This window comes from Eptatretus burgeri, chromosome 4 (genome assembly GCF_056783735.1).
Source record: "Eptatretus burgeri isolate ZD-2024b chromosome 4, Ebu_testis_v1, whole genome shotgun sequence".
Taxonomy (NCBI): Eukaryota; Metazoa; Chordata; class Myxini; order Myxiniformes; family Myxinidae; genus Eptatretus; species Eptatretus burgeri.
Window position 1 is genome coordinate 30,133,077 of NC_140964.1, and position 27,980 is coordinate 30,161,056.

At 42.6% G+C, this 27,980-nt stretch overlaps 1 protein-coding gene across 4 annotated transcripts in view; it reads right to left on the reverse strand.

The window, feature by feature from the left end:
• The window catches only part of LOC147027720 (ephrin-A2-like), a 294,814-nt gene that overhangs the window by 80,780 nt on the left and 186,054 nt on the right, over positions 1 to 27,980 (reverse strand). For 3 of the 4 annotated variants that reach the window (XM_085877280.1, XM_085877277.1, XM_085877276.1), the window contains exon 2: positions 26,028 to 26,317. In XM_085877280.1, coding sequence (XP_085733406.1) covers positions 26,028 to 26,317 — 290 coding nt within the window. Of the gene's footprint in view, positions 1 to 20,447; positions 21,251 to 26,027; positions 26,318 to 27,980 lie in introns of those variants that run through there. The other variant, XM_085877278.1, reaches the window with a different exon arrangement.

The following is a 27,980-nucleotide window of genomic DNA, read 5'->3' on the forward strand; positions in this document are numbered from 1 at the left end:
GGTTGGGAAAGGCATCGATGCCGTTCATCTGGTCGGTTTTTTTTATTATAACTCCACCACTAAATGTAGTCAGTGGGAGTGGCCAGGGCAGGTGAAAATGCGGCAGATTATGGAACTCGCGCAGAGCATAAATGACAAACTGGAGAAGGAAAGACAGGAGAGAAAATTGGGGAGCGAAACGCGGACCACGGGCGAGAAAATGGCGCTGCCACGTGCTGGGACGAACAAGCTGGGGGGAGTGCAACGGCTGTCAGGCCCGCGGTCGGGGCGGGCGAGAAAATAATTCGGGAGACGTGTAAGACGAGACACGAGGTAAAGAAGGTATTAGAAAAATTAAAAGAAAGCCAGGAGGAGACAGAGGAGGGATTGAAGGTCGAAACGGTGGAGTGTGAGAAAAGACTTCAAGACATGACGAAGAGAGTTGATAAGCTGGGACTGGAGGTAAAAACTGAGACAGAGGAACTGGGAAGACGGGTAGAAAACCACAAGCGCAAGCCGGAAGAACAGTTCGAAGCCAAAGCAAGGTCGGAGGGTGCGGAGATGAGAAAAGAATTGGAAAAGAAAGTTTCTGAGTTACAGAAACACCAAAACAAAAAGAGGGAACTACAAAACGAACTGAGAGTGTTAAAAGAGGAAAGGAAGAGAACGGAAAATGAAACTTTAAGAAACCACACTGTGCAGATCGAACAGCTGGAAGCGAAGGCCAGACTAAAGAATGAGGAACAAGAAAGAGTAATGAGGGAAGAACGAATGAGACAGGAGAAAGAAATCAGTCAGTTGAAAGAAATGACGAGATTGCAGAAGGAGGAACAAGAGAGACAGTGGAATAGAAAACTGAAAGAGTATGAATTTGAAACTGAACGACAAAAGAAAAAAAATAGGTTTGAATACGAGGAGAAAGTAAAGGAGCAAGGAATGAAGCAGGAAGGAGAAATCAGGAGATTGAAGGACACAACGAGATTGGAGAGGGAAGAACGAGAGGAACAATGGAATAGAAAACAAAAAGAACATGAATCTGAGGTTGACCAATTGAAAGAAAGGCTGGAGTACGAGGAGATAGACAAAGAACAGCGAATGAAACACAAAAAGGAGATTAACCAAATGAAGAAAACCATGAAACTGGATAAGGAAAGACAGGAGAGGAAACTAGGAAGAGTAATGAGACAGCAACGAATGAAACACAAAATGGAGATGAACCAAATCAAGAAAACCATGAAACTGGAGAAGGAAGGACAGGAGAGGGAACGAGGAAGAGTAATGAGACAGCAGCAAATGAAACACAAAAAGGAGATTAACCAAATTAAGCAAACAACGAAACTGGAGAAGGAAGGACAGGAGAGGAAACAAGGAAGAGTAATGAGACAGCAGCAAATGAAACACAAAAGGGAGATTAACCAAATGAAGCAAACAACGAAACTGGAGAAGGAAGGACAGGAGAGGAAACAAGGAAGAGTAATGAGACAACAGCAAATGAAACACAAAAAGGAGATTAACCAAATGAAGAAAACCATGAAACTGGATAAGGAAAGACAGGAGAGGAAACTAGGAAGAGTAATGAGACAGCAGCGAATGAAACACAAAATGGAGATGAACCAAATCAAGAAAACCATGAAACTGGAGAAGGAAGGACAGGAGAGGAAACAAGGAAGAGTAATGAGACAGCAGCAAATGAAACACAAAAGGGAGATTAACCAAATGAAGCAAACAACGAAACTGGAGAAGGAAGGACAGGAGAGGAAACAAGGAAGAGTAATGAGACAACAGCAAATGAAACACAAAAAGGAGATTAACCAAATGAAGAAAACCATGAAACTGGATAAGGAAAGACAGGAGAGGAAACTAGGAAGAGTAATGAGACAGCAGCGAATGAAACACAAAATGGAGATGAACCAAATCAAGAAAACCATGAAACTGGAGAAGGAAGGACAGGAGAGGAAACGAGGAAGAGTAGTGAGAGAACAGCGAATGAAACACAAAAAGGAGATTAACCAAATGAAGCAAACCATGAAACTGGAGAAGGAAGGACAGGAGAGGAAACGAGGAAGAGTAGTGAGAGAACAGCGAATGAAACACAGGAAGGAAATGAGCCAATTGAAAGAAACTATGAGATTGGAAAACAAAGAGCAGGAGGAACAGTGGGAGAGAAAACAACAACTATATGAGTGTGAAATTGAACAACTAAAACGGAGAGCGAGATTGGAGTCAACGGAGATTGAGGAGCTACGGAGGGAGAACGAACAGCTAATGGGGCTCAGAGAGAAAGAACGACTCAGATGGGAAGGAAAAAGGAACCAGGAAGAGACAGAAAAAAGGAACCAGGAGAGAAAATGTATAGAGACACGGGAGACAGAAAAAATAGAGGAGAGACTGCATGATAATGACGGGTTTAGAGACGCACACACACACACGGAGGTAGTGGAGGATAATGAGGGTGAGCTGGTGGACTGGGTAGAGACCCAGTGCGAGCAGCTGGATGGCCTCCTCCAGGAACGAGGGGAGGGAGTATGCCCCCTTGAGGCGAGTCACGACCAGGTGAGTTCGGTCGTGCTTTGCGAGGTTGAGGGGACGAGTGCTGTGGACAGGTGCACGGAGAGCTTGGGGGGTATAGAGGCCCCGGAGACCCTTGTGGGGACACGAATCCCCAGTGTGGTTGTCCCTGTGTGTGTGGTGCAAGGCGTGAGTGCGTCCCCGTGTGTGGAAGCGACCCCGTGTGTGAGTGGTGTGGTGGCGATGGTGCCAGAGTACGTGCTTCCCAGCACGCCGTGTGTGAATGAGGCACCGTGTGTGGAAGAGGCCGTGTGTGTGGATGAAACGGCCAGTGTGGATGAGGCACCGCGGGTGAGTACCCCCGCGTGTGTGAGTGAGGCACGGGGTGTGAGTGAGGCACCGCGGGTGAGTGCCCCCGCGTGTGTGAGTGAGGGACGGTGTGTGGATGAAACACCGTGGTTGAGTGCCCCCGCGTGAGTGAATGGAGCACCACGTGTGAGTGGTATGGTTTATGCAAGGGAGACCGTGTGTGTGAGAGAGCGGTATGTGAGGGAGATGTCGGTTGGCATGCGGGAGCACGCAGCCGCGTCTCCCGGTGTGAATGTAATGGTGTGGAGTGTGAGCGTCGTAACACGCGGGAGTGCGTGTGTCGAATGGCGACGACGGCGACATGTGAAGAAAGCCGAGTAGCGGCTGTAGTTGTTTCGGGGACCGTGCCGGGTTCACCCAGCAGTGAGCACGAGGTCCGTGCTGTGCAACGCACGAGGCCCCCACGTGCTCGCTTGCGAGAGTGAAGTCCCGGTCCAGAAACGCACGCGGTGGATTTGCCGATCCCGCGGACGGACAAAGTTTAGGCAGGATTTCGGATTTGGACCGGACGGGTTCTCCACGCGATCGTGTGTGTTAAGCTCCAACGGGCAAAGCACATGTGTTCGCGTGGGGAACCCCTCGAGACGTGGGGCTTGTTGTTTTTTTTATGCGCACGGTGACGTCATGGCTGCACGTGGGGTTGGAATCCGGCAGGAGGGTTATCCCTGCCGGATGGTACCGTCCAAGGAGGGACGAGGTACACGTGCAGCTGCATGACGTCACGGGCAGGTGCAAAGTGCGCGAGTTGCCGCGCTGGTGCTGCGCATGTAAAGAAAAAAAAAAAAAAGCAAGCCTCACTTTCGGGTGCACAGGATTCCTGGGCAAGGGGTGGAAGACCCCCTTGACCTGGGCACAGGATGGAAACTAGTTAGGGGGAAGGGTTAGCTTAGTTAGACCGACTTCATGGGGCAGGGGTAAGTCCTCATGGAGTCCGTGGAATGGATTAGTTAGAGGGATTTAGTGAGCTTTAGGTTGGGAAATAAAATGATTTATTTGGAGACAGAGACAGACTTTGAATGTGTAGAGGGGACGTAGTTTAGCTACGTAGTGTTAAAAGGAACGTGCTGTAGTTTAAGGGACGACGTGGGAGCACGAGTTAGTTAGGGGATGTAGTTAGAAGGATGGCAGAGTTCAGTGGTGTGTGTGTTGAAGAGTTGTTGGTGAGTTATGAGGTGAAGACTTGATGAGTGAGTGAGGCCAGCGGGTCTGTGTGAATGGAGCGAATGGGGAATGCATGGTGCGATGAGTGATTGGGGGGAGGAGTGACTCCCGCCCCAGGGACCCCGGGGTCAGAGTAAAGTGAGTTAGGGGGTTAGTCAAATTTACAAAATGGAGGTCGTTTTGTTGTTGGTGTGAATGTAGGCTCGAAACCCGTTTGGAGGGGTGCAGGAGCCCTGTTGACGGGCTGGGAGCGTGGCTGCGAAAAGTGAGTATCGCTGAGTGGGTACCCCGGGCACCAGGCTAGTCGGCCGTGGTAGGCCAAGGGCCCATGGGGGGCCGGGATAGCGTAGTGGGCACGGGTGCGCCTGCTTGGTGCGGGGGCCCGGGGCGCCATTAGCCGCGTGGGCAGTGTTGTGGGCAAGGGTGACCCTCGGAAAGGGGCCTGGGAAGCCAGCCTGCCACGTGTGCGTTTCAGGGGAGGTGCCATGGGGGGCACTCCCCGGTGTTAGGGAGCTGGTAGGCTCGGAGGCAGTGTAGTGCCCGGGGGTGCCATCGTCGGAGAATCGGCAGAGGGTCGTGCCTGCCAAAGGGAGCCACGTGTCCCAGCCATGAGACCGTGTGAGGGCACGGGAAGAAAATTGGGGGGCGAGGCCCGAAATTGTGAGGACACCAACACAAGCGACGGGAATCTGGGTTGTTAGAACCAATAGTTTAAGCGAGAGGCGCTTGTTGAAAGCCCCGGGGTAGTTTAACATTTAAATGGTTGGGTAGATTAGGAGATGTACCCCTCCGCACCATCCATCCCCTCGCTCTCGTTGTGGGCCGCTGGACCCACTTTGGGTTAGATCGCTGAAGTCTGGGGAGGCCATCCTGAGGCTTCATTGGGCCTCGACACAGGACGCTAGCTCTCCCTTGTTCCCCTCCGGGAAGGGAACGTAGGGGTTGGGAGTAGGCTAGGTGACAGGATAGGTTAGCCGAACAAGGAGAGTACAGGGGGTTAGGGGACGATTTATAGTGGGGAAGTAAAAATAAAAACAACAAAAAAATAAGTTGGGGCTAAATTGGGGTTTGACAAATTAAGGGAGTGGGTATGTACAGTGACAGGCAAAGGCGATAGGTTGGGAGGGAGACAGGTAGGGTAGGTCCGAGCCCGCCTTCCGAGTGGCCAGCACCACCGCACTCCCTCCACCAACCTCCACTGAACGGCAAAGGCTGGCCAGCTTCATCTGCTGGCTGCGTTGCTGCAAGGCAAAGGCTGGCCAACTTCATCGGCAGCTGTTGTTTTGCTGCGAGGCCTGTGCCGGCTGGATCGTCTGCAGCTGCTGTGCTGCAAGGCCTGTGCAGGCCCACTTCATCTGACGGCTGGCTGTTTTTCTTCAAGGCCTGTGCCAGCCCACTTCATCGGCAGCTGTTGTGTTGCTGCAAGGCCTGTGCCGGCCGGATCATCTGCAGCTGTGGTACTTCAAGGCCTGTGCCGGCCAGTTCATCTGCCGGCTGTGTTTGCCTGCAACGGCCTTCTTCTGCGGGCTGTGTTTGCCTGCTGCCTTTGCCATGCCCACTGCCCATGTTCACCAGCCCCGTTCAATTTTTGCTTTGCCCCCCCCCCCTGTTCATTTCCATGTGCGCCAGGATCCGCAAGGCAACAGTTTGCAAGCTGCGAGAACTGCCCCGTTGGCAGCTACAACACGGGCCTGCAGTGGCGGCCCGTGCACCGTGTTTGTGTTCATCCATCCATTCGTTGTGTTCATTGCGTGTGCCACTTGAGCTGGCACGGAGACTACGTTTGTGCAGCCCATGCACCGTTGTGGTTCACTGCGTTCAGTTCAAACCATTCATCCACCCATTCGTTGTGTTCATTGCGTGTGCCACTTGAGCTGGCACGGAGACTGCGTTGTGCAGCCCATGCACCGTTGTGGTTCACTGCGTTCAGTTCAAAAGAGAAGGCCTTGGACTGCGTGTGAGTAGCCGGCCACGTTCCCTGTCACCTGCATTGTTTGAGTCAGAGACTGCATGCGAGCAGCCTGGCTCCCTGCTAACTGCTTTCTTTTTGCAGAGTTCATTGATCCTGGGCCATGGTTTAGTGTAAAATTTGTAAGTTAAGGTTAAGATGTACTGTAAATATGAGTGCGCCCCCGGCATGTTTGTCTTAGCGCCGGCAATTTTATTTAAGTCGTCCGTGTGAGTGAGTTTGTTTAGGTAGTTACTCAGCCCTTAGGTTATTTATTTTGGGGACACGAATACCATGAATGTCGCACTCAGGGATCCGTAGGTAAAATGTACTAGGGGAAAACAACACATGATGGCACACGAAAATTTGACGACTCGGGACGAGTCTGTAAAAAGGGGAGGGGGTAGTGTTGTGGTTGACCAAATTCACAAACCACCATTCAGGTCCCTTAGGTGAGATATCTCGGTAAGTATATGTGTAGTTAGGCCCAAACCCGTTGTCTAGAGGGAATAAATGTCATTCATGCGGGCTGCGACTCTTCAGGATAGCCGTTTTGCTTTTACTATCTTTATTTTGGACCAGCCGCCATTATTACCACCACCAACCACGTCTCAACAGCCATCACAACAACAACCACCAACCACAACGCCGCTTCACCACAACCGCCACGACCTTTACCGTCACAACTCGCCACCATTGCATCACCGTCATCTCGCGCCACTCGTGGGCACCGATGCTGGACTCGTGCGGGGCGCGCACCGAGCAGCGTGTTCAAAAACATCACAGACTTTCCGCAGAAAAACGGATCAAAAACGACTCACGCCCACTTTTGTTCCGTCCAATCGGTGAGCGAGGGGCGATTTGGCCCCGCCTCCAGGGCGTTGGAGGGCGGTCGCTATATGCAAATTCATGGATCAAAAAGCATTCACGCCCACTTTTCCTCAGGCCAATGGGGAGCCAGGTGAAGGGTCGGAGGCAAAGGGTCAAGGGTGAAAGAGCGAAGCCACGGGGCTTATAAAAGCGACTGCGTTCGTCAGACAAGTGGAGTAAGAGTGGAGTAAGAGTTCAGTTGGAAGTTGAGTAGGAGTTGAGTTGGAAGTTGAGTTGAGTGTGCGGGGTTCAAGAGAGTCGTCGGTGGAGCTGGAAAGAAGTGGTACTAGTCGGAGTGAAGAGGACGGAGCTGTGGAGAGGTGACGGCGGCGAAGGCGGACGAGGGGGTGCTCGCGTCGGTGCCGGGAGCTGCACACCAGAGAGGCCAGCAACGTGACCGAGGTGGAGGAGGAGACGCTCGCCGCGGGACCCGAGACAGGGTGAAATCCTCCTTTCCCCGAGCATCAGCAACCCCCTCCTGTTTCCCCCCGCGCTGAGATAGTGCGACAAAGGGGGCCCCCTTCCCACCCCCTACCAGACACTGTCCGCGAGGCCCGCGGAGTTGAGGCACCACCACCGCTCCGCGTCTCATCATCAGACGGGTAGGCCCGACACGGTCTCGGCCCCAGGCCCGCCTACCCCCTCATCCTGGAGGGTGGTTCTCTTTTCTTTTGCTTTGGGAATGTGTGTTGTCGGCGCCGTCTGTGAAGTAAAATTGTATAAGTGTTGCCGTGTGCCCGGTAGTCGGATAGATCTGCATTGTTGCATTTGCTTTTTGTGTAATATTGCATTGTCTTCTTCTTTTACATGTGCTTTTGGTGGAATTGTATATGTGTGCTTTCCGTTCATCGCGAAATAAATGTGCTTATTGTTGAACTGTTTTCCCGCTTCGCTTCGCCATTTCTTTCATTGAATCCCCATCTTGCTTCACGTAAAGGGTTGGTAGTGGGCTAAGACGCCCGATAATTAATCGAACCGTCGAGGCCGACGAATAACACCGCTCGGTTATCCCGATAGTACGGAACGGGTCGCTTAAGTGGCCCGTGTCCGAAGTCGACCTGCGGCGAGGTGCGATCGCCCGGTCTACCCTCCGTGTGGGTATTTAGGTAGGTCGAATTTGGCGAGCAACCCTATCCCACGCGGGGGCCGATTGGCACGATCGCGGTGAGACCGAAAGGTCCACCCGTGACTGGTTCCCGGCGTTAGTCCGAGAGGGTCACGACTGGATTGTCCGTCCGGTGGGCGACGTGCCGCGATTCGAGTTACGTGGCCGTCAGCACGCCGGCGGGCGCGAATCCGCAACAATATAAATCATCAATCCACGAAACATGGTCATCATTTGTTGTCTCTTCTCTTATATGAAAAGGTGTATTACCACCCTCATCCTTTACATTCATTTCTCGAATCAATCTTGTAAAGTAATTCATTGTTTGTGTAAATCTCAAAGAATTATATTCCTTTTTATATTTTTTATTATCATTAATTAGAAGATATTCACAGAATATACATTGTTTTAAGGCTTTTGACTCTGTGTTTAATCCCCGTCTTTCACACGCAGGACAACTCTCAAATTTGTCATGTGGAGAATTAGGAAATTCAAGAGGCTCAAAATCTGATAAACTATTCATATTTATAAAGTAAAACGTTACTTCAAATAGAATTCATCTTTGGTATCATCTTCGGGACTTTCATTGGTGCTTTCACAATCATCTATAAAACTACTTTCATAACTATCGTTTGAACACAAACTCTCGGTATCATAAGTGTCTTCTGTTCCAACAGAGATACCATCATCACTCTCATAATCTTCAAAATATTCAGTTGAATCATGACTCACATTTAATTCGAAGAAAAAAAACATTACCATATATATCTATATACTTTTTTTTCATTAACAGATTCAACTATGACATTTTTTTTATATTAAAGGTAATTTTAAAATGGTCCTTTACTACTATTGAACGAAATGCCATTTCACCTGATATATTAACATCCTTGATTTCATCAGGATTTACATATTTAGGGTTGGTGAAAAAAATACAAATTATGACTTGCATATTACAGATGGTCTTATCTTTTCTTTCTAAAGCTTCATCCATAAGATTTTTCTTTTTTTATACTTTTTCTTGTTTCATTGCTTTTTCTAGTTTTGAATATATTGCCAGAAGGAGAGGAGAAACTTTTGTTAGAGTGACTTTAATTGATGTTCTTCCAGATATAATAAAAGCCCTTCCACTGAAGGGAATTGAAGAACTCATACTATTTACGATAATTGTTTTTTATCCAATAGTTGTTATATTTCTATGTATTGAATTTTCATCCTCGACATATTTCTCAGTATCTTTTACAAATGAAGAGATTGATTGATTTGTGTCTTGATACATTGTATTTATTAAATGAAAAAAGTTGGAGGATAAAATGGTTGTTTTAAGCACAGATTCACCTCTAAATTAAATGGAATTTTCATCAAGAAATTTTTATTTTGAGCAAAGCTTTGTCATATAAATATGGAGAATACAACGTACTGCAATGTTTGTAATCAAGAATATTTGTATTACAAAAAACACCTTCAAACCAACAAACACACATTCAATCTTTTCAGACAAATATTTCCACTTGACGAAGAAACAAAACATTGTGATAGATGTGACAATGATATTCTTCAAAAAATTTTTAAAATAATAAACACCTTCAATCACGCAAGCACAAGAACAATGAAGAAAGGGAAGGTGCCACTAAATTCTCCATTGAAAACACTGATGGGGCATTTAAAGGACATATAAAAATTAGATTGTTTCGCTTTCAAGACCATGGGCCATCTTCAATCATTGAAGCTGTTGAGATGGTTAAACAATGTATTGAAACGATAATTAAAAACACATTAAGTGAAATGAAACCTTTTAAGTTTTATATGGGAGTAAAATTGAATATGGGAAGAGAAGGTGATGAAACTACTCCCTATATAAGGACAAACCCTCACTTTATCTCATCATTTCAAGATTTTGTAAGATGTGATGTTAACGATGAACTCCAGAGACAAGAACAAGATGTTGATAACACTGCAGGAGGTGGTGGATTTGCTATTACAAAAATAATCTTTTTAGACACACACATCTTAAAATCAGATCCTCTTCAAGCTTCTTCTTATATTGATTTACAAAAACAGATAAAACTTAAGAAAGCGGTTGTTAATATTAAAAACAAAGATAATAAATGTTTTCTATGGTCTGTTCTTGCTCACTTACATGCTTCACAATGGAATCCTGAAAGGGTTGAACATTATAAGAAATACGAGAATACATTAAATGTTAAAGATTTTAAGTTTCCAATGTCATTGAGAGATATTCCTAAATTTGAGAAAATGAATAATCTATCTGTTAATGTATATGAATTAATGGATACAAACAAAGTTCAGATATTAAAAATTTCAAACAACTATAAAAATGATGAAACACACATTGACCTTCTCTACTTCACTTTAAAGGAAAAATCACATTTTGCTTTCATCAAAAATTTATCAAGATCAACCAAATCACAACGATACAAGAGAAAATGTAAAACGTATCCTTGTAAGAGATGTCTCCACTCCTTTCATACAAAAGAACGATTAAATCAACATTTGAAATATTGTAGAAATCATAAATCAACCGTAATCAAATTTACCAAAAGCAGGTTCAAACATATCATTCAAAGATTTTAACAAATCTATTAAACACCCGGTTGTGATATATACTGATTTTGAAAGTATCCTTGAAAAGATAGATACTGTTTCTCCAAATCCAAATAAATCATACACAAATAAATATCAAAAACATACTCCTTGTGGTTTCTGTAATTATATCAAATCATCTGTTGGTGATGAATACAAGTTAGAACTTTATAGAGGAGAATATGCCTCAGAGGAGTTTGTAAGACGATTGGAAAAAGACTGTATAAGACTAAGAGAAATAATGGATAAAACCTATAAACCAATGTCATTAACAAAGGGAAAGAAAAAGGAATTTAGAAAGAACAGTATCTGTAATATTTGTGAGGAGAAAATTGAGGGAGAGGTCAAATTTCAGGATCATTGTCATCTCACTGGAAAATATGGAGGACCCGCTCATTCCTGTTGTAATCTTAATTACAAGCTCCCAAACTTTATTCCTGTCTTTCTTCACAACAACGCTCACGATGACACATCTATTTATAAATGAACTTCCAAAGACATCTGGAGAAATTTCTGCCATTCCTAACACAGATCAAAAATACATCTCATTCACAAAAACAATTCATACATCCCCCATAACCCATATCAGATTTCTTGACACATACAAGTTTATGGCAAATCCATTATCTAACTTAGCATCAAATATTAAAAACTTCCCGAATCTTAAATCACATTTCTCAAATCAAGAAGACATTGATCTCTTATCACAAAAAGGAATATATCCGTATGACTACATGGATTCATTTGATAAGTTTAAAGAAACACAACTTCCTTCAAGGAAAAGGTTCCATGGAAAGTTAAATAAAACTCATATTTCTGATAGAGAATATACACAAGCTAAAAAGGTTTGGGAGAAGTTTAATACAAAGAATCTTGGAGAATATAATGATTTGTATCTTAAAACTGATGTATTGTTATTGGCTGATGTGTTTGAAACTTTTAGAACCGTCTGTCATAATAAAAATTCTTATTATATGGATTAGACCCCCCTCACTATTACACGGCCCCGGGTTTGGCTTGGAGTGCTATGCTAAAAATGACAAAACAGAATTTGAAATTAATCAGTCATATAGATATGCTTTTCATGATAGAGAAGGTTAAAGGAGGAGGAATATCTTAAGTATGTTCCAAGAGATATGCTAAAGCAAAAAACAAATATCTTGCTGATTATAATAATAATGAGGACAACTCTTACCTGATGCATTATGATGCTAACAATTTGTATGGGTGGGCTATCTCTCAATCTTTACCTTATGGAAAACTTAAATGGGTGAAAGAAAAACATTATGAAAAAGTTTTACTTGACATTGTTATCTCCTCTCAAAAATAATTGGATGAAGCTGAAGTTGGATATTATTTCGAGGTTGATTAAAATATCCACAATAAATTCATATCAAACATAAAGGCGTACCTTATGTCCCTGATAAAGAGAGTCCAGGAAAAGAATGGTTAAGTGATTACCAACTGTCATTTAATATAAAAGGTAAATCTACAGAAAAACTACTTACTACATTAAATGACAAAGAAAGTTATGTTTTGCATCAAAGGAACTTGAGACAATATTTATCTGCTGGGTTGAGAGTGAGGAAAATTCATAGGATTTTGAAATTTAAACAAAGTCATTGGTTGAAGAAGTATATTTATTTTAATACAAAATGGAGAACAAAAGCAAAAACAGATTTTGAGAAGGACTTTTATAAATCAATGAATAATGCTGTATTTGGAAAGACTGGAAAATGTTAGGAATCGACAAAACATAAGACTTTCTTCATCTTGGAAACAGGCTTCAAAGTTAATTAATCGACCAAGTTTTGAGCAAGCAGAGGTGTTTTCAGATAACTTTTGTGCTATTTATTTGAAAAAAGAAAGTATTGAAATGGAAAAACCTATTTATATAGGAACATCAATTCTTGACTTGTCAAAGTCGTTAATGTATGACTATTACTATAATGATTTAAAATCAAAGTTTAAGGATAATGTGTCATTGTTATATATGGATACAGATAGTTTTATATTTGAAATTAAGACAAGTGATGTATATGAGGATATGATTGATAATATTGATAAAAATGATACAAGTAATTATAAGTCAGGTGATGTGTTCTTTTCATCAAAGAATAAAAAGGTTATTGGTAAATTTTAAGATGAATTGGGTGGGAAGGCCATGAGTGAATTTAGAGGATTGAGATCAAAGTCTTATGTTTTCATGTATATTGATAATAATAACATTGAAAGGTGTGATAAGAAGCTAAAGGGAATAAAGAAAAATATAATCAAGGAAACAATAAACTTTAAACATTATTACAACTGTTTAACCTTCAAGAAGGAAGAGTACAGAAAAATGAATACAATAAGAAGCTATAAACATCAATTATAAACAGAAGAGATAAATAAGGATGCATTAGGAGCTTTTGATGATAAAAGATATATTTTAGAGAATGAAATCAATTGTCTCCCTTATGGTTCTAAGTATAAGTGTTAAGATATTGGGTTGGGAATTTTAACAGGCCACCACCATCTTTTTACTGATTTATAAATTATAGAACCAAGCAATAACCAAACCAAAGAGTGGAGATGTAATCAGCCTTGGTATTTAAGTGGGAAACATAAAGAATGTGAGAAATATTAAATAGGTCTTATTGAAGAAATAACCGGGGTAAAGGTAGATAAAACAAATAAGCGGATAAATTTAATTACAAATAAGTTGGAGGATGTAAAGAAAAACAAAATCCTTGAATGGACTGAAAACTTTGATGGTTATCAAGTGAGCAATGGAAAAAAAATTGACGACAATCTCAATATGATATGTGGCTCAGGAGGTGGTCAAATAAGAGCATTAAGAGAAGTTTATCATTTCATTTCTGCACAACATAGACACTTAAACCAAGTTCCAAGTTATTCTTTGTGAATATACCCGATGGAAATGAATGTAAGAAGAAAATTAAGTTATTACCTAAAGTAGAACATGGACAAATATTCATTGGTTCGCTCTTTGAGTGGAATGAAAATATAAAAGGATTGTGATTATGTTGGGAGGAAGAAGTGCTTTAATCAGTCAGTCTCAATCTTTCCTGGTCTCAATTTTACATTTGCTTGTATGGGAAGGGGAGGAAATGAGTCTCAATTTTACATTTGCTTGTATGTGAAGGCCCTGTCACACCTTGACGATTTAGCCAGCGTATGCCCACGTATGAAAAATTTGTCTAAAACGCTGGCACACGTCGAATACGTTATGGGTAAGTTTTGAATACGTTAAGAGCACACTGAAGCACACTGAAGCACGCTGGCATACGCCGTAGTACGTCGAGCTCGTCGACAAATTTTAAGGATGCTCAAAATTTTTTGACGTATACCAGCGTATGACACACATTCTGCATACGCTGGCCATAAGTTGTAGGCACATTATGCAATCGTTGACACGCGTCGACACACGTTCCTTGTAAGTTACTCATAAGTCGAAACACATCGAGGTAATGTTTAGCGTACTCGAAACTTATTTCTAACCTATGAGGGCCCTGTCACACCTTGACGTTTTAGCCAGCTTATGGCAACGTATCAAAATGTATGTAAAACGCTGACGTACGCAGAACTATTGATGTTTTTTTTTTTTACAGTTTTGGGCGTATTCATAATGAGTTTGACGTATGAATAACACATTAGTAACGTACACAGAACGTTTCGATAACTTATAGATAACTTATACCAACGAATGCTTAGCGTGTTGTCGGCGTTCACAACCTATGCCCAACGATAGTCTAACTTATGCATAGCGCGGCAGCGTATCGCCGACGATCACGTGGTGTAGCCTATTAAAAGGCTGCCGCTCGACGATTCAAATCATAACTGCACAAGACATTGAAGTGTCAACATCACCGTCATTCCGAAGAAAACATCGAAGAATGCTGCAAGGAAGTCTCCTGACCGTGGACGCAAGGAGGATCCATCATCACCCACACCCTCCCCATCACGCTCACCGACTACTACTGACATGGACCTACTACTACTACTACTACTACTACTGACACGCTCACCTACTACTACTACTGCTGATACTACTGACATGGACATCTACTCACCATGGAGTCTGGAACCTGACGGGTTCCTCCTGTGAAGCCCATTTTTATATACCAATTCCCCTAAACGCTGCCAATATGCCATTATACGATAGCTGTAAGTTAGAAACACGTTCAGTAAGTTCTGTGGTCGTCCGGAAGACGTCAAATACGTCTAACTACGTCAATATGCATTGGATATACGTTACACATAGGTTCAAAGCACGTTACTCATAGGTTAGAAATAAGTTTCGGGTACGCTAAACATTACCTCGATGTGTTTCTACTTATGAGTAACTTACAAGTAATGTGTGTCGACGTGTGTCAACGATCGCATAACGTGCCTACAACTTATGGCCAGCGTATGCGGAACGTGTGAGTCATACGCTGTCATACGTCGAAAAATTTTGAGTATGCTTAAAATTTGTCAACGAGCTCGGCGTACTACGACGTATGCCAGCGTGCTTCAGCGTGCTCTTAACGCATACAAAACTTACCCATAACATATTCGACGTGTGCCAGCGTATTCGCCAAATTTTTCACACGTCGGCATACGCTGGCGAAAACGTCAAGGTGTGACAGGGCATGATTGTGATGTTGACACTTCGATGTCTAGTGCGGTTATGATTTGAATCGTCGAGCGGCAGCCTTTTAATAGGCTACGCCACGTGATCGTCGGCGATACGCTGCCACGCGCTATGCATAAGTTAGACTATCGTTGGGCATAAGTTGTGAACGCCGACAACACGTGAAGCATTTGTTGGTATAAGTTATCTATAAGTTATCGAAACATTCTGTGTACGTTACTAATACGTTATGCATACGTCCAACTCATTATGAATACGCCCAAAACTGAAAAAAACATCAATAGTTCAGCATACGCCAGCGTTTTACATACATTTTGATATGTTGCCATACGCTGGCTAAAATGTCAAGGTGTGACAGGGCCCTTAGGGAAGGGGATAGGTGGGGAGAAAATCAGTCACCTATTTTGAGCTTTTGGGGCTTGGTTCAGAAAGTTTTTCCCTTTCCCCCCACTCATTTGAATGGGCCTCCCAGAAACCCCATTTATCATCTACTGAGGATGCTGACAGGATGGGATAAACTGGTACATGAGAGAAAGTAGGCTTTTGTGAAAGTATTTCAAGGTGCAATCAATATCAGATTCTGTGGAGATGGTGGCCCATTCTTTTTGTAGGAGGGAAAATTGAAGTCCTTGCAATTCTGTGACACTGAGGTTGCTCCCTCATGGCAGACAAAGATATTCATATTTTGGCAATGACATGGTTGAGTAAAGATTGGCAGAGGAGGAACAGGATAGGTTGGAAGTAAATTTTGTCTTTACTGGGTCCAGACGACGTTCTTTGTCACAGATATTCTCAAAACGAGAGTTGTCTGTAAGTGTGGTGTGTGTGTGTGTGTGTGTGTGTGTGTGTGTGTGTGTGTGTGTGTGTGTGTGTGTGTGTGTGTGTGTGTGTGTGTGTGTGTGTGTGTGTGTGTGTGTGTGTGTGTCTGACATGCACGTAGATTTTTGCATGCCGCAGATGTATGAGTATTGATTCAAGGTCTCCAACATGGGAATGAACCATTAATATTATAACAAAGAGAAACCTTCCAATTTCAATGAGACTTTATATATTTAAACCATAAACCTAAGAATTTAATTTTCTTGTGCTTCTCATTCCTGCTTCCTTTTCTCTTTCCACAGCCGGTTGATGAAATCTTGAACACTTAAAAGCAAACGCAGTGTTTTCAAATTGTAATGTGGTTTGAAGCAACATACCCAGTCATGATTGTTCAACGACGTTACTGACAGGAATATGACAGAAATGGGTCAGCGCCCACTAAAAACACAACACAAACATTTCATTGTGATGCTAGTGAAGATGGCTTGGCATTTTCTACACCATCAGCCTTGGGACAAAATGGTTCACATTGAGGAGACAGTTGCAGAAGTCCCGGGAGCCTTTCAAACATCTCCATAAAAGTCAGTAAAATAGGAATATTTACAACCGAACCTGTCAAATAGCTCAGTTCATAGAATCTTGAAAAGCAAAGCGATATCCTTACAAGCTTCAGATTCTCCCCAAGATCACTGAGGAGGATCCAACTGCTCACAAATAATTTGCTCAAGTCACGGAGGTAATAAAAAGAAGCTACCTTCCTTATCATGTTTTGTTCAGTGATGAGGAAAATTTTCATTACGATGGCATCGTGAACAAGCATAATTGTGTTTATTGGGCCGAGGAGAACATAATCTGGCTAACTGTTGGTACAACTGGCAAGGTGTCTTCCCAGATTCGGTCTGGCATCATTGGCTACTGGGGTCATCATGTGGCAACAACACACACACAAAAAAAAACACACCAAGAAGACTCGTGCAAAACAGACAAACTTTTTATTTATGAACTTGTAAAGCATTCAAATTATTTGAGAGCAGAAAAGCAAAAGCATTTGCTTTTTTTGCTCTCAAGTAATTTGATTTTATTGCTGATTCATACCCATTTTCATCAAAATCCTTTTACATTTGGATGTTATTTAAGAAATAAATGGTTCACTCTTATGCATATATACGATAAGGAAAGACCCACTCACATGTCTCACCTGTGAATGAAGGGAATAACCAATTAACTCTCACATAATCAATTAAACACAGGGGCTAGGATTATATAAATAAATCAACTCCTCCCATGCTCTTTAAGCCATAGAAGCTGCATAAAGCAACCATGAAAGGCAGCACAAGATAAGCCTTTGCTGTTTCAAACCCTTCTCAGAGTTCCTCCACAGATATATATGCAGACACGCAATATATCAACACCAATACATATATATATATATATATATATATATATATATATATATATATATATATATATATATATATATATATATATATATATATATATATATATATATATATATATATATATATATATATATATATACATATACATACACATACACATACACATACACATACACATACACATACACATACACATACACATACACATACACATACACATACACATATACATACCACATACATCAAACACACCTCCTGACTGTAATGGTGAGCATCGCCGTCTCACACGGTAAAACCGTGTAATCCGCACAGAACCATCCATCTGCCACCCAGATGATTGTTCCTGCTAATGCAAACCATTCAACCAGAAGGAACATGATGTGATCGGCAGGGCAATCGAAACATATGGAGTGTGACAAGCACTCCGCCGATCCCCATTGGACAGTCCACACCAAGGCGTTGCCTCCAACACAAAGACCTCGGCCTGGTGACTGTCAAAGATTATATGGTCATCATCAGTTAAACATCAAACGGAGCCACCGATCCAGATTTCAGGCTTATTTGCCCTCATCAGGATGGCACACCGATAAATATCTAACCAATGATGGCTATAGCTCTTTCTAACCACCGACTGACTCACTGATATGAATGTTCAATACCTTTCGGGTGATGTGGAAAGCTGAAATTACATGTGCCGATGGCCATCAAAGCTGATACACCAGGAAAAAAAAATCACAGAAACATTGGAAAGCACCCGTAAATGAAAATAAGAATAAATTAAAAATAATGCAGGTGAGTGAACCGAGGCAATGGGGAAGCACGGTAATATTGTGTGCCGATGGACATCAAAGCCGATACACCACGAAAAATCACAGAACTGTCGGAAAGTATCCATAAATTATAATATAAATAAATGAAAAATATAAATGAAAATAAATAAATGAAAAATCAAATGCAGGTGAACGACCTAAGATGAAGGGGCAACACGGTTCATATGCTTCCACAATGTGTAAGCACACGCCGCTAATATATACATAAAGCTCATTCTGACCACTCACTGATATTAAGGTTCAGTACCTTTAGGGTGATGTCGAAAGTTGAAATTACACGTGACGATGGACATCTAAGCTGATACACTGGGGGGGGGGGGGGTGGCATTCTCTTAGTGTTTAGGGTGGTGGCTTGGGATCCTAGGGTCCTGAGTTTGAGCCCTGTTGGCCACTGAATTAACACCAGGGGATTGACTCAGCCTGCCATTCATCTGAGGTCGGCAAAATGAGCACCAGTGTAATGGTAATAGGCGCACTGCGTCAGCGGCATAGCCATGCCCCTAACCAATGATGCAAGCAGCAGCCAAAAAGGCTGCACACAAAGTGACCAGGAAAAAAAAAATCACAGAAACATCGGAAAGTGCCCGTAAATGAAAACATAAATAAATGAAAAAATAAATGCAGGTGAGCAACCCGAGACAATGGGGAAGCATGGTTCATATACACAATGTGTAAGCATACTCCACTAATATATATGTATGTATGTATATATATATATATATATATATATATATATATATATATATATATATATATATATATATATATATATATACATATATATATATATATACATATATATATATATATACATATATATATATATATATATATATATATATAGATAGATATATATGTATATATATATATATATATATATATATATATATATATATATATATATATATATATATATATATATATATATATATATATATATATATTTTTTATATATATATATATATATATATATATATATATATATATATGTACACACACACACACACACACACACACACACACACACACACACACACACACACACACACACACACACACACTGGGTCAACTGATCACATCAGGTTATCCAGACCTTTGTGAACCATCAAGAAGACTGATGATTAAAGCTGTAGCAAAAATCAACCCGAGAGTACACCACAGAAATCATGCACCAAATGGCCTAGTTTCCTTGTTTGAAGATATTTTATGGATTTTTAGATGTACCAACACACATACATACAGGGAATTGGCTTGTGGGGAAGGGTGGGGGGTGGATGCCCATGACCTGACCCTGGGTATATACAGCACATTTGTAAAATTTGGTGGATTGGCCCAACTGTTTTTACTTCTGCCGCCAAAGGTGGTTGGTTATGTTTTCACCCGTCTGTTTGTCTGTCTGTTTGTCTGCAAACAGGACGTATCAAAAAGCTATGGATGGATTCAGATGAATTTTGGTGGACAGTTTGGATTTGTGACAAGGATGAATTGATTAGATTTTTGTGAAGATCCCGATCCGGATCCTATAATTTTTAAAGTGATCCTTCGTCATTGAGTGATCGGGCCAAAAACGACATAAAGCACGCGATATCAAAAAGTTGTGGACGTATCCGGATGAAACTTGGTGGACAGGTTGGGTGTGTGATAGCGATGAAATAATTAGATTTTGTTGACAATCCGGATCCCAATTCGAGAATTTTTTCATTGATTCTTCACTGTTGAGAGATGAGGCCAAAAATACATTTAGCATGATAATTCAAAAAGTTGAAGACCGATGATGACAAAACTTGGTGAAAGATTTGGGTAGGTGACAAGAACAAGCTGATTAGATTTTGGTTTAGGTTCAGATGCTGATCCGGCCTAGCAGTGAGATACAAAACGTAAACTGTTCATCCTGGCAGAGGTATGCACCTCCCGAGTGCAGTTGTAGTTTTCTATGATATCCCGACTACACACATACATAAAGAGAATTTCCTTGCTTGGGGGGGATATTTGTGCCCATGACCTGAACCTGGGTACTTCCAGTAAGTGTGCAAAATTTGGGGAAAATTGGGCAAGCTGTTTTTTTTCCAATGATTTTCAGACTTACACACTCATACATAGAAAATTTCCTCATGGGAAGTTGTTTTCTTTGTTGGTTCTTTTATTGATTTTTTGGGGTGATGGGTGGGGGGGGGGGGTTGCTATTTTGTGCTCTTGAGCTGAACCCGGGTACTCCTACCTCATAAGCAAGTTCTGGTGATTGGACAGTCAATTTTTATTCAATGATTTTCAGACCTACACAATCATACAAACATAAAAATGTCACCTATGATGAAATCATTCGACTCAATGAAAACATAAATATATTTTTTAAAATGCAGGTGAGTGACCAGAGACAATGGGGAAGCATGGTAATTTTGTGTGTTGATGGACATCGAAGCCGACACATCGATAAAAATCACTGAACCATTACAAAGTATCCATAAATGAAAATATTAATTAATTAATTTTTAAAAATGAAAAAATGCAGGTGAGTGACCCGAGACAATGTGGAAGCACGGTAATTTTGCATGCCGACAGACATCAAAGCTGATACACCAATAAAAATCACTGAACCATTGGAAAGCATCCATAAATCCATCCGTCAACAAGAAGCGAATACCTCGATATCGCGCGGCTGGGGGCGGTAAAAGTCTAGGTTAAGAATGATGAAACAATTTTGCAATTATAAAATTTAAATGTCGACACGGTGAATTAGCATGCATGATGGGAAGAGTTGTGACGTTGGACAAATTTATATTTATAGCCCTCAGATCAAAGGGATGTACACGGCCATAAGTGTGACAGAAGACGTGACAGAAGACACAGGACAGAATAGCCAATTATATAACAGCACGATGTCGCCGCGCCATAATTAGGACCATACTCTGTGCAGAGCATTGGTGCTGCCTACGCAGTCTCCTTGGCTATTGGGTACAATCCTGGATGGGTCGCCACTCCGATACAGGATATCAGCAATCTGGCACTCATTTTGCCGACCTTGGAAGGATGACAGGCAGAGTCAACCCCACCTGGTATTAATTCAACAGCGTGGGATTTGAACTCAGGATCCTCAGATCCCAAGCCCACTACCCTAACCATAAAGCCAACACAAGGCAAACCATAAATGAATTATAAATAAATGAAAAAAACAAATGCAGGTGAGCGACCTGAGACAAAGGGGAAGCATGGTTCATTCTTGTTTACAATGTGTAAGCATACCCCGCTTGGATGGATATATTGTGCAAAGATGCCTTACGTCATAAAAGTGATTACTTAGGCCTAAGTCACATTTGCTCTACGGCTTGGATACGGCGGCCGTACCCCCCATGAATTGACAGAAACGTGCGGCAGCCGCAGAGTTTCTGAGGTGTCCTCAGGGTGGCTCTACGCCGTATGGCTATCTTTTACAGGCCGTAGGGGTCGCCGTGGAATTAAAGCGCGGAGTTATAACTTTTTTTATTTCTACGTTGGCCGTAGCAATTCGACAAGCCAAGCTGTGACGTAGATATGTTCCACGTCGACCGTACATAGGGCGTACGGTGGGCTTGCGTTATTTGTGCAGCTGCCGTAGGCTCTTATCAATGAAAAATGAATTTTGCCAATCCCCAAAAAATTACGGCGGCCACACTATTTCCACGGTCACCGTAGGGTAGTCCTAAGACGTCCCTGTGTTCAACGTATGGTGGCCTTGTGGTCTGTGTAACTACCTGCGGGCAACGCAGGGTCGACGCACGGTTCCCCTACGCCCGCTGTGCATCCTACGTACAGCCTCCGTGGCAGTCTGCGTCAACCGTGTGCTACCGCTAGAGATCGGAGTATAGGTCTTTTCCGAACTGGTATATTCAGATATATATATATATATATATATATATATATATATATATATATATATATATATATATATGAAAAAAATATATATATTATAGTTATAGTATATTCAGTTATATATACTGGTATATTCTGAACTGTTATATTTTTATTTCAGTAAAAAAAGAACTGGTATATATACCCACTTGTTACCGTCCGTCTGGCCGCACGTTCACCTTAGGGCCCCCCTGCGGTCGCCTTGCGGGCACCTTGCGTCTGCCTTGAAAATTCTATGGCCGCCGCAGGGACGCCCTAAGGTCACCGTGCGACATCAAATCAAAGACCGTACGGCACTCCCACGTTTTCGGTCTCCACAATTTCTAAATACGCCGTGCGGCTCCCCGAAAAATAAAAACATATGTGACTGCTACATTGTGTGACCGTGGAAATACTGCGGCCGCCCTATAATTGCTAGTGGCCGTAGATTTTGTAGACCCTACGGCTGCCGTGCCAAATGTGACAATAGGCCTTAAGAATAGGTTTTGTGAATCACTAACAAGTCTGCCGTAATAACATGGCAACATGTCTGATGAAGGGATGGAAAGGTTAAAAATAAGGTTTATATCATGACAACATACGAGTTGAAAATCATCAGAAAATGATTCGACTCATTCTTCATTATGTGTGACTTGCATTGTTATTGCTCACTTGTTATATATGTCAATAGACAAGAACATAGGAAAGAGTTTTCTTGGAATAAATGCTCCTTCTTGTTATATGCAGCACGTGGCTGCTGGCTGCATCATTGTGCAGCTCCATGATACCCCTGTAAGTTATTGGAGTTAATGCCTTCAGGATGAAGGCAATCATTCACCTGGGGATCTATGACATCCACCAACTAATCCTCGCAGATGACACATCCCAAAGATGGTGCACTTTGTGATGCAACACCATGACCATGAGTCACCAATCCGAAAGTTTATAGTGAGGCAGGAAATAAAACTCGGGCAAGACAGTTCAAAGGTAAGTGCACTACCTCTGCACCATCCTGTGAGAAGAAACAAACATAAATATATTCTTCTTTTCTGCTCACATATTTTAGAGGACCCCTGTCTCTGCATATGTTCAATGGATGCCCACCCAACCATATGACATACGATGTGCAGGGATGCTGCATGGGATGAAAGTTGCACAAAAGTGTTGGGCCAAATGACCTTTCATGCATGCCATTTATATTTTTTTCTTAAGATGTAATGAGAAATTTTGGTGTTGATCAAACTCATCCCAACTTCTCTGGTATTCCATCGTGTCTTAGTATTTTCCATAAGACCCATCAGGATTGAATACAAAACCTGCCAAAGGGCAGAGGAGCTCCTTGTGAGACAACGGCCATCCATATCTGGTGCCAACTATGTCTGCGGATGTCCTCCTGCAGTTGATTACCTTCCCTAGGAGGTTGGTGGCAGGATTTGCACTCCAGCCACCACAAAACACTTCACTCTGCAAAACACAATGTCGTGTGTATCGAGGTGGTGTTGAGGTGTTGTCCACCAGACGGTGGTCTCCTCGGGTTAACCTGAGGCTGTCCCTTCGGGTGGGTTCTTGGAATGTCCTCACCCAAAGAGATGGGGATGGGCCAGACAACTGCCTGGGGGATGACCGGACTGAGACCCCAGGAGTACCGACGGAAAGTGGACTCAGCGACATGCTGTGGAACATGCTCCCCCTGTATGTATGTATGTATGTATGTATGTATGTATGTATGTATGTATGTATACTCATCCTGTATTGATCTGTCTTTCTGAAGAAAACCAAGGCCTACTCTAATGCAGGAAATACATGACTGTTGGTTGCATGTAAACAGTTCAAGATTCACAGAACTGGATTTTTCGTTTATCAGAGGCCACACTTACGGTATATACATCAATTCATATACAGGGGAACATCTACAGTACAGTAGATCTAAATTTTACTGTCACTTGCTTAATATCCATGTTTATGACTTGCAGTTGTAAAATTTGTCTCATGAATGCTCCACTTGATATTTAATGTTTCTCCATAAATTAGACAGTCTCTGCTGAAGAAACAGTTTACTTTTCGTGCAGAAAACGTCCTTTATCGATGTTAGGATGTTATTACCCAAGGCTGTGTCTGACCAACTGCTTTCAGAAAGACTTGGGCCAGAACAGTTATCCCCTACCACTCAGCAAACCCTACAAAGTGGGAACAATTGAGGCCGTTAATGAAGAAGAAGAGTAAGGTGATCAAACTCTTACCTCTCTCCCTTTCGAGTGCAGCCTTATGGCTGCTGGTTGCATCATTGTTAAGGGACGCGGATATGCCGCTGATGCAGTGTCCCAATTACCAGTATACTGGAACTCATTTTGCCGACCTCGGAAGGATGACAAGCTGAGTCAACCCCGACTGGTATTAATTCAGCGGCCAACGAGGCTTGAACTCAGGACTCTAGGATCCAAAGTCAACCACCCTAACCGCTAAGCCAACACCAGTCAACTCTTACCTGAAGGAAACAAGTTCAATAACCTTCATTTGCAACAACTATTGCTCATCAAAAAGTGTGAATGCGTCATACTGGTCTTACTGTCAGGCAATATGAGTTGTTCTTTTAACACCCTTGTTTGAACAATGAAAAGCATGATCAATGGCAGCAGATGTCTCATAGCGGAGGGTACGAAGACAAAGAGACACGATTTTGTTTTCAATAAAACAAGGTGTTTGAAACAATGTGAACGAATGGACACAAAACGCCATGATGTTTGTACACATGTGACACAGATGAGATATCAGAGTAAAGTGGGGCTAAATGCACCTCCCTTCCCCCTGTATTATTAACCTCCTCAAGCCTGGTATTGGCTTAGTGGTTAGGGTGTCGGTTTGGGATCCCAGGGTCCTGAGTTCAAGCCCCGTTGTCCGCTGAATTAAAACACACCAGGAAGTTGACTCAGCCTGTCATCCTTTCGAGGTCGGCAAAATGAGCACCAGTGTACTGGTAAGGGGGACACTGCATCAGCGGTATAGCCGCGTCCCAAGCAATGATGCAACCAGCAGCAGTCACAGGCTGCACTCGATAGAGAGAGATAAACCTCCTCAGGACTGGTTATACGGTCAGCATCTTTATTTAAACCTACACAATATTAAAATCTTGTAAACAGAGAAGATCGATGCATTGAGATTGAGAGACCATCATGTGGAAATCGTGGAACGTTTCATCTTCCTGGGTTCTAAGATTGAATTGAGTGGAAATGTGGAGGAGAAATTCATAGACGGCAAGCCTTCGGGAGAACAGACAATGTCACGATTGACAAAGAATTGTAAAGACAAAGATGTGACAATACAAACCTAGAGGAGGTTGGTGAATGCTCTAGAATTTCCAGCTGCAATGTATGGATGCGTCGGGACGGTGGAAAAGAAAGAAAGGAAGAAGATTGACAGTTTTGGAATGTGGTGTTGGAGACAAATGTTAAAGATTCCAAGGACTACAAGAAGAACAAACAAATCAGTGCTTGAAAAAAAATTAGACCACCCTGTACACTCGGAGCACTGATGGTAAACCAGAAACTGTTGGACATATCATGGGTGGAGAAAACAAAAGTCTGGAGAGATCAACTATGCTGGGTATGGTTGAGGGAAGAAGGGGAAGAAGCAGACCGTGCATGTGCTGGATGGATGGAGTAAAGGGTGAAAGCAAGCTGTCTCTGCCAGAGCTTCGGTAAGCAGTGCAGGATGGAGATGTTTGGAAAATCTAATCATGAATGTTAGCAGAAGTTGGACACGACTTGACGGAACTATGTAACTGGATAACTAGATAATACACAATTGCCAAGTCTCTAACGATTTGATTCCTTTCTGAAGGAAACAAGTTAAAGGATTCTGCAACACCCTGGATTGATTAACAGCCCCCAGAATATGCATGAAAAATAATTAAGGAAATTATAACAGTACTTACAAATATAGTAGTACTCATTGCCTGGTAGAAATTCGAATCCGAGCGAAAATGGCGTGAAGCGCAGGTACTTTTCAGAGAACTTCAGTGGACCACTTGCAGCGTAAGGCTTGTTGCATTCCCAGCGCACGAACCCGCTGGTGTGGTCACAGGCCAGGTAACCATCAAAATTGACAAGGTAGAGCGAATAATGCTCTACGGATGCCCGGTCGGCTGGCCTTATGTAGTGAGGACAAAAAATGTCCAGGTAATCATTGAGCTGCACACGTAGGTTGTACTCATCGCTGTGAAACCTGCAGAGACACAACGGACAACAGGATGATTAAAAAGGAGTTTTATGCTAAAAAGCATTTTAATAAAGACAAATGAATACTATACAAGGAATTATAACTCATGAACAGCTTCTTCTGCTTTCATAGGCAGCACATGGATGTGCACAGCATCATTTGCTAGAGCACACGGCTGCACACCGAACGCAGTGCCCCATGTAGATTACAGCAAGAATTTAGAATTTTGCAAAGGTGCTGGCGATAGCTCGCCTACTATTTAAGAAGGACACTGTATAATCTTTAATGCATGCTAACGAAAGCTGGCAGATGACCCACGCAGTTCAACATCAATCCGAGGGAGGGCATACGCATTGATGCTTCGCCCTGCCTGCGAAACACCAGGTAGACAGTTTGTAGCTGGGCCGGGATTCAAACCCAGGTGAGAGAGCTCAGATATGCGTGTGCATATGTTGAGGCTATCTTGCCAACCTCATTGACAGCTGTGATGTAGCGAGTGAAAATTGTACAATTACTATCAAAGTGACGTCTTTCCTTTGTATTTTCATCTTGCATTGCCAAAGAAGGTAACCCCTTTTGTCAGATGTAGTCTCTTTCAGTTAGTACTGGGCGTAGTAGAGTGCGCCTGCAATCCGGCTACTCAGAGGCTTGGGTTGGAGGATCGGTTGAGGACGGGAGCTCTGCACTGGGCCGCGCTATGAGAGGGTGTAGAGCAGCCTGGAATCATGGCGAAACCCAATCCTTATCCATGTGTCATAAGAGGCGACCAGGGTTGCGTCAGGAAGGGCATCCGGCGTAAAAGCTATGCCAAATCAGTATGCGGATCATAATGGATGATCTGCTGTGGCGACCCCTAACGGGAGCAGCCGAAAGACGAACAATAAGTCTCTTTCAATTAGTGATTCGTGATATTTATTTATCAATCACATTTGTTTGATAATGTTCAGGTGGATGTGGACTTCTTACCCTTGGAGAAAATGAAAGAAGTCAGAAAATCCAAGATGGTCACCACAGAATCAAGAAAATCAACTTGGATTCATATTTTCACAACTAGAAAAGGTATAAATATGATTTAAATGTCCTTTTATGTGTTTTCTGACAGAAGGAATCTGAAGCCATCATTATTTATTTCAAAAACTTGTGTTTTCAGGCTTGTAGTGGAGCTACCACGCGCACACACACACACACACACACACACACACACACACACACACACACACACACACACACACACACACACACGAACATACATGACACAACACAACACTGTGAGATGAGACAAACACAGCCTCTGAGCTTGGAGAAGTGTCATCACTTTCTTAGGTACTCTGGGTACCAGTGGCATCACAAAAATGGCACCACTATTCTCACCACATTCAGCAGGGCATTTCCTAAGGAGGACTTTTCTCCACAACCAATGGAGATTGTCCGTGCTCTTATCCTTATAGATGCTGAATGTCAAGCAAGGAAGCAGCACGTAACATTTTTTAAATCTTTCGTATGACTCAGCTAGGGTTTGGACCATCAACCTCCCAGGCACAGAGAGGACGCTTTCACCATTACACCACCGGGTCTGGTAAACAAAACGTTACCACTGATGTGTTGAGAAATGATGATCTTAATTTCAATAACCAGATAACATGTGATCATGACTAAATTCACATTATGT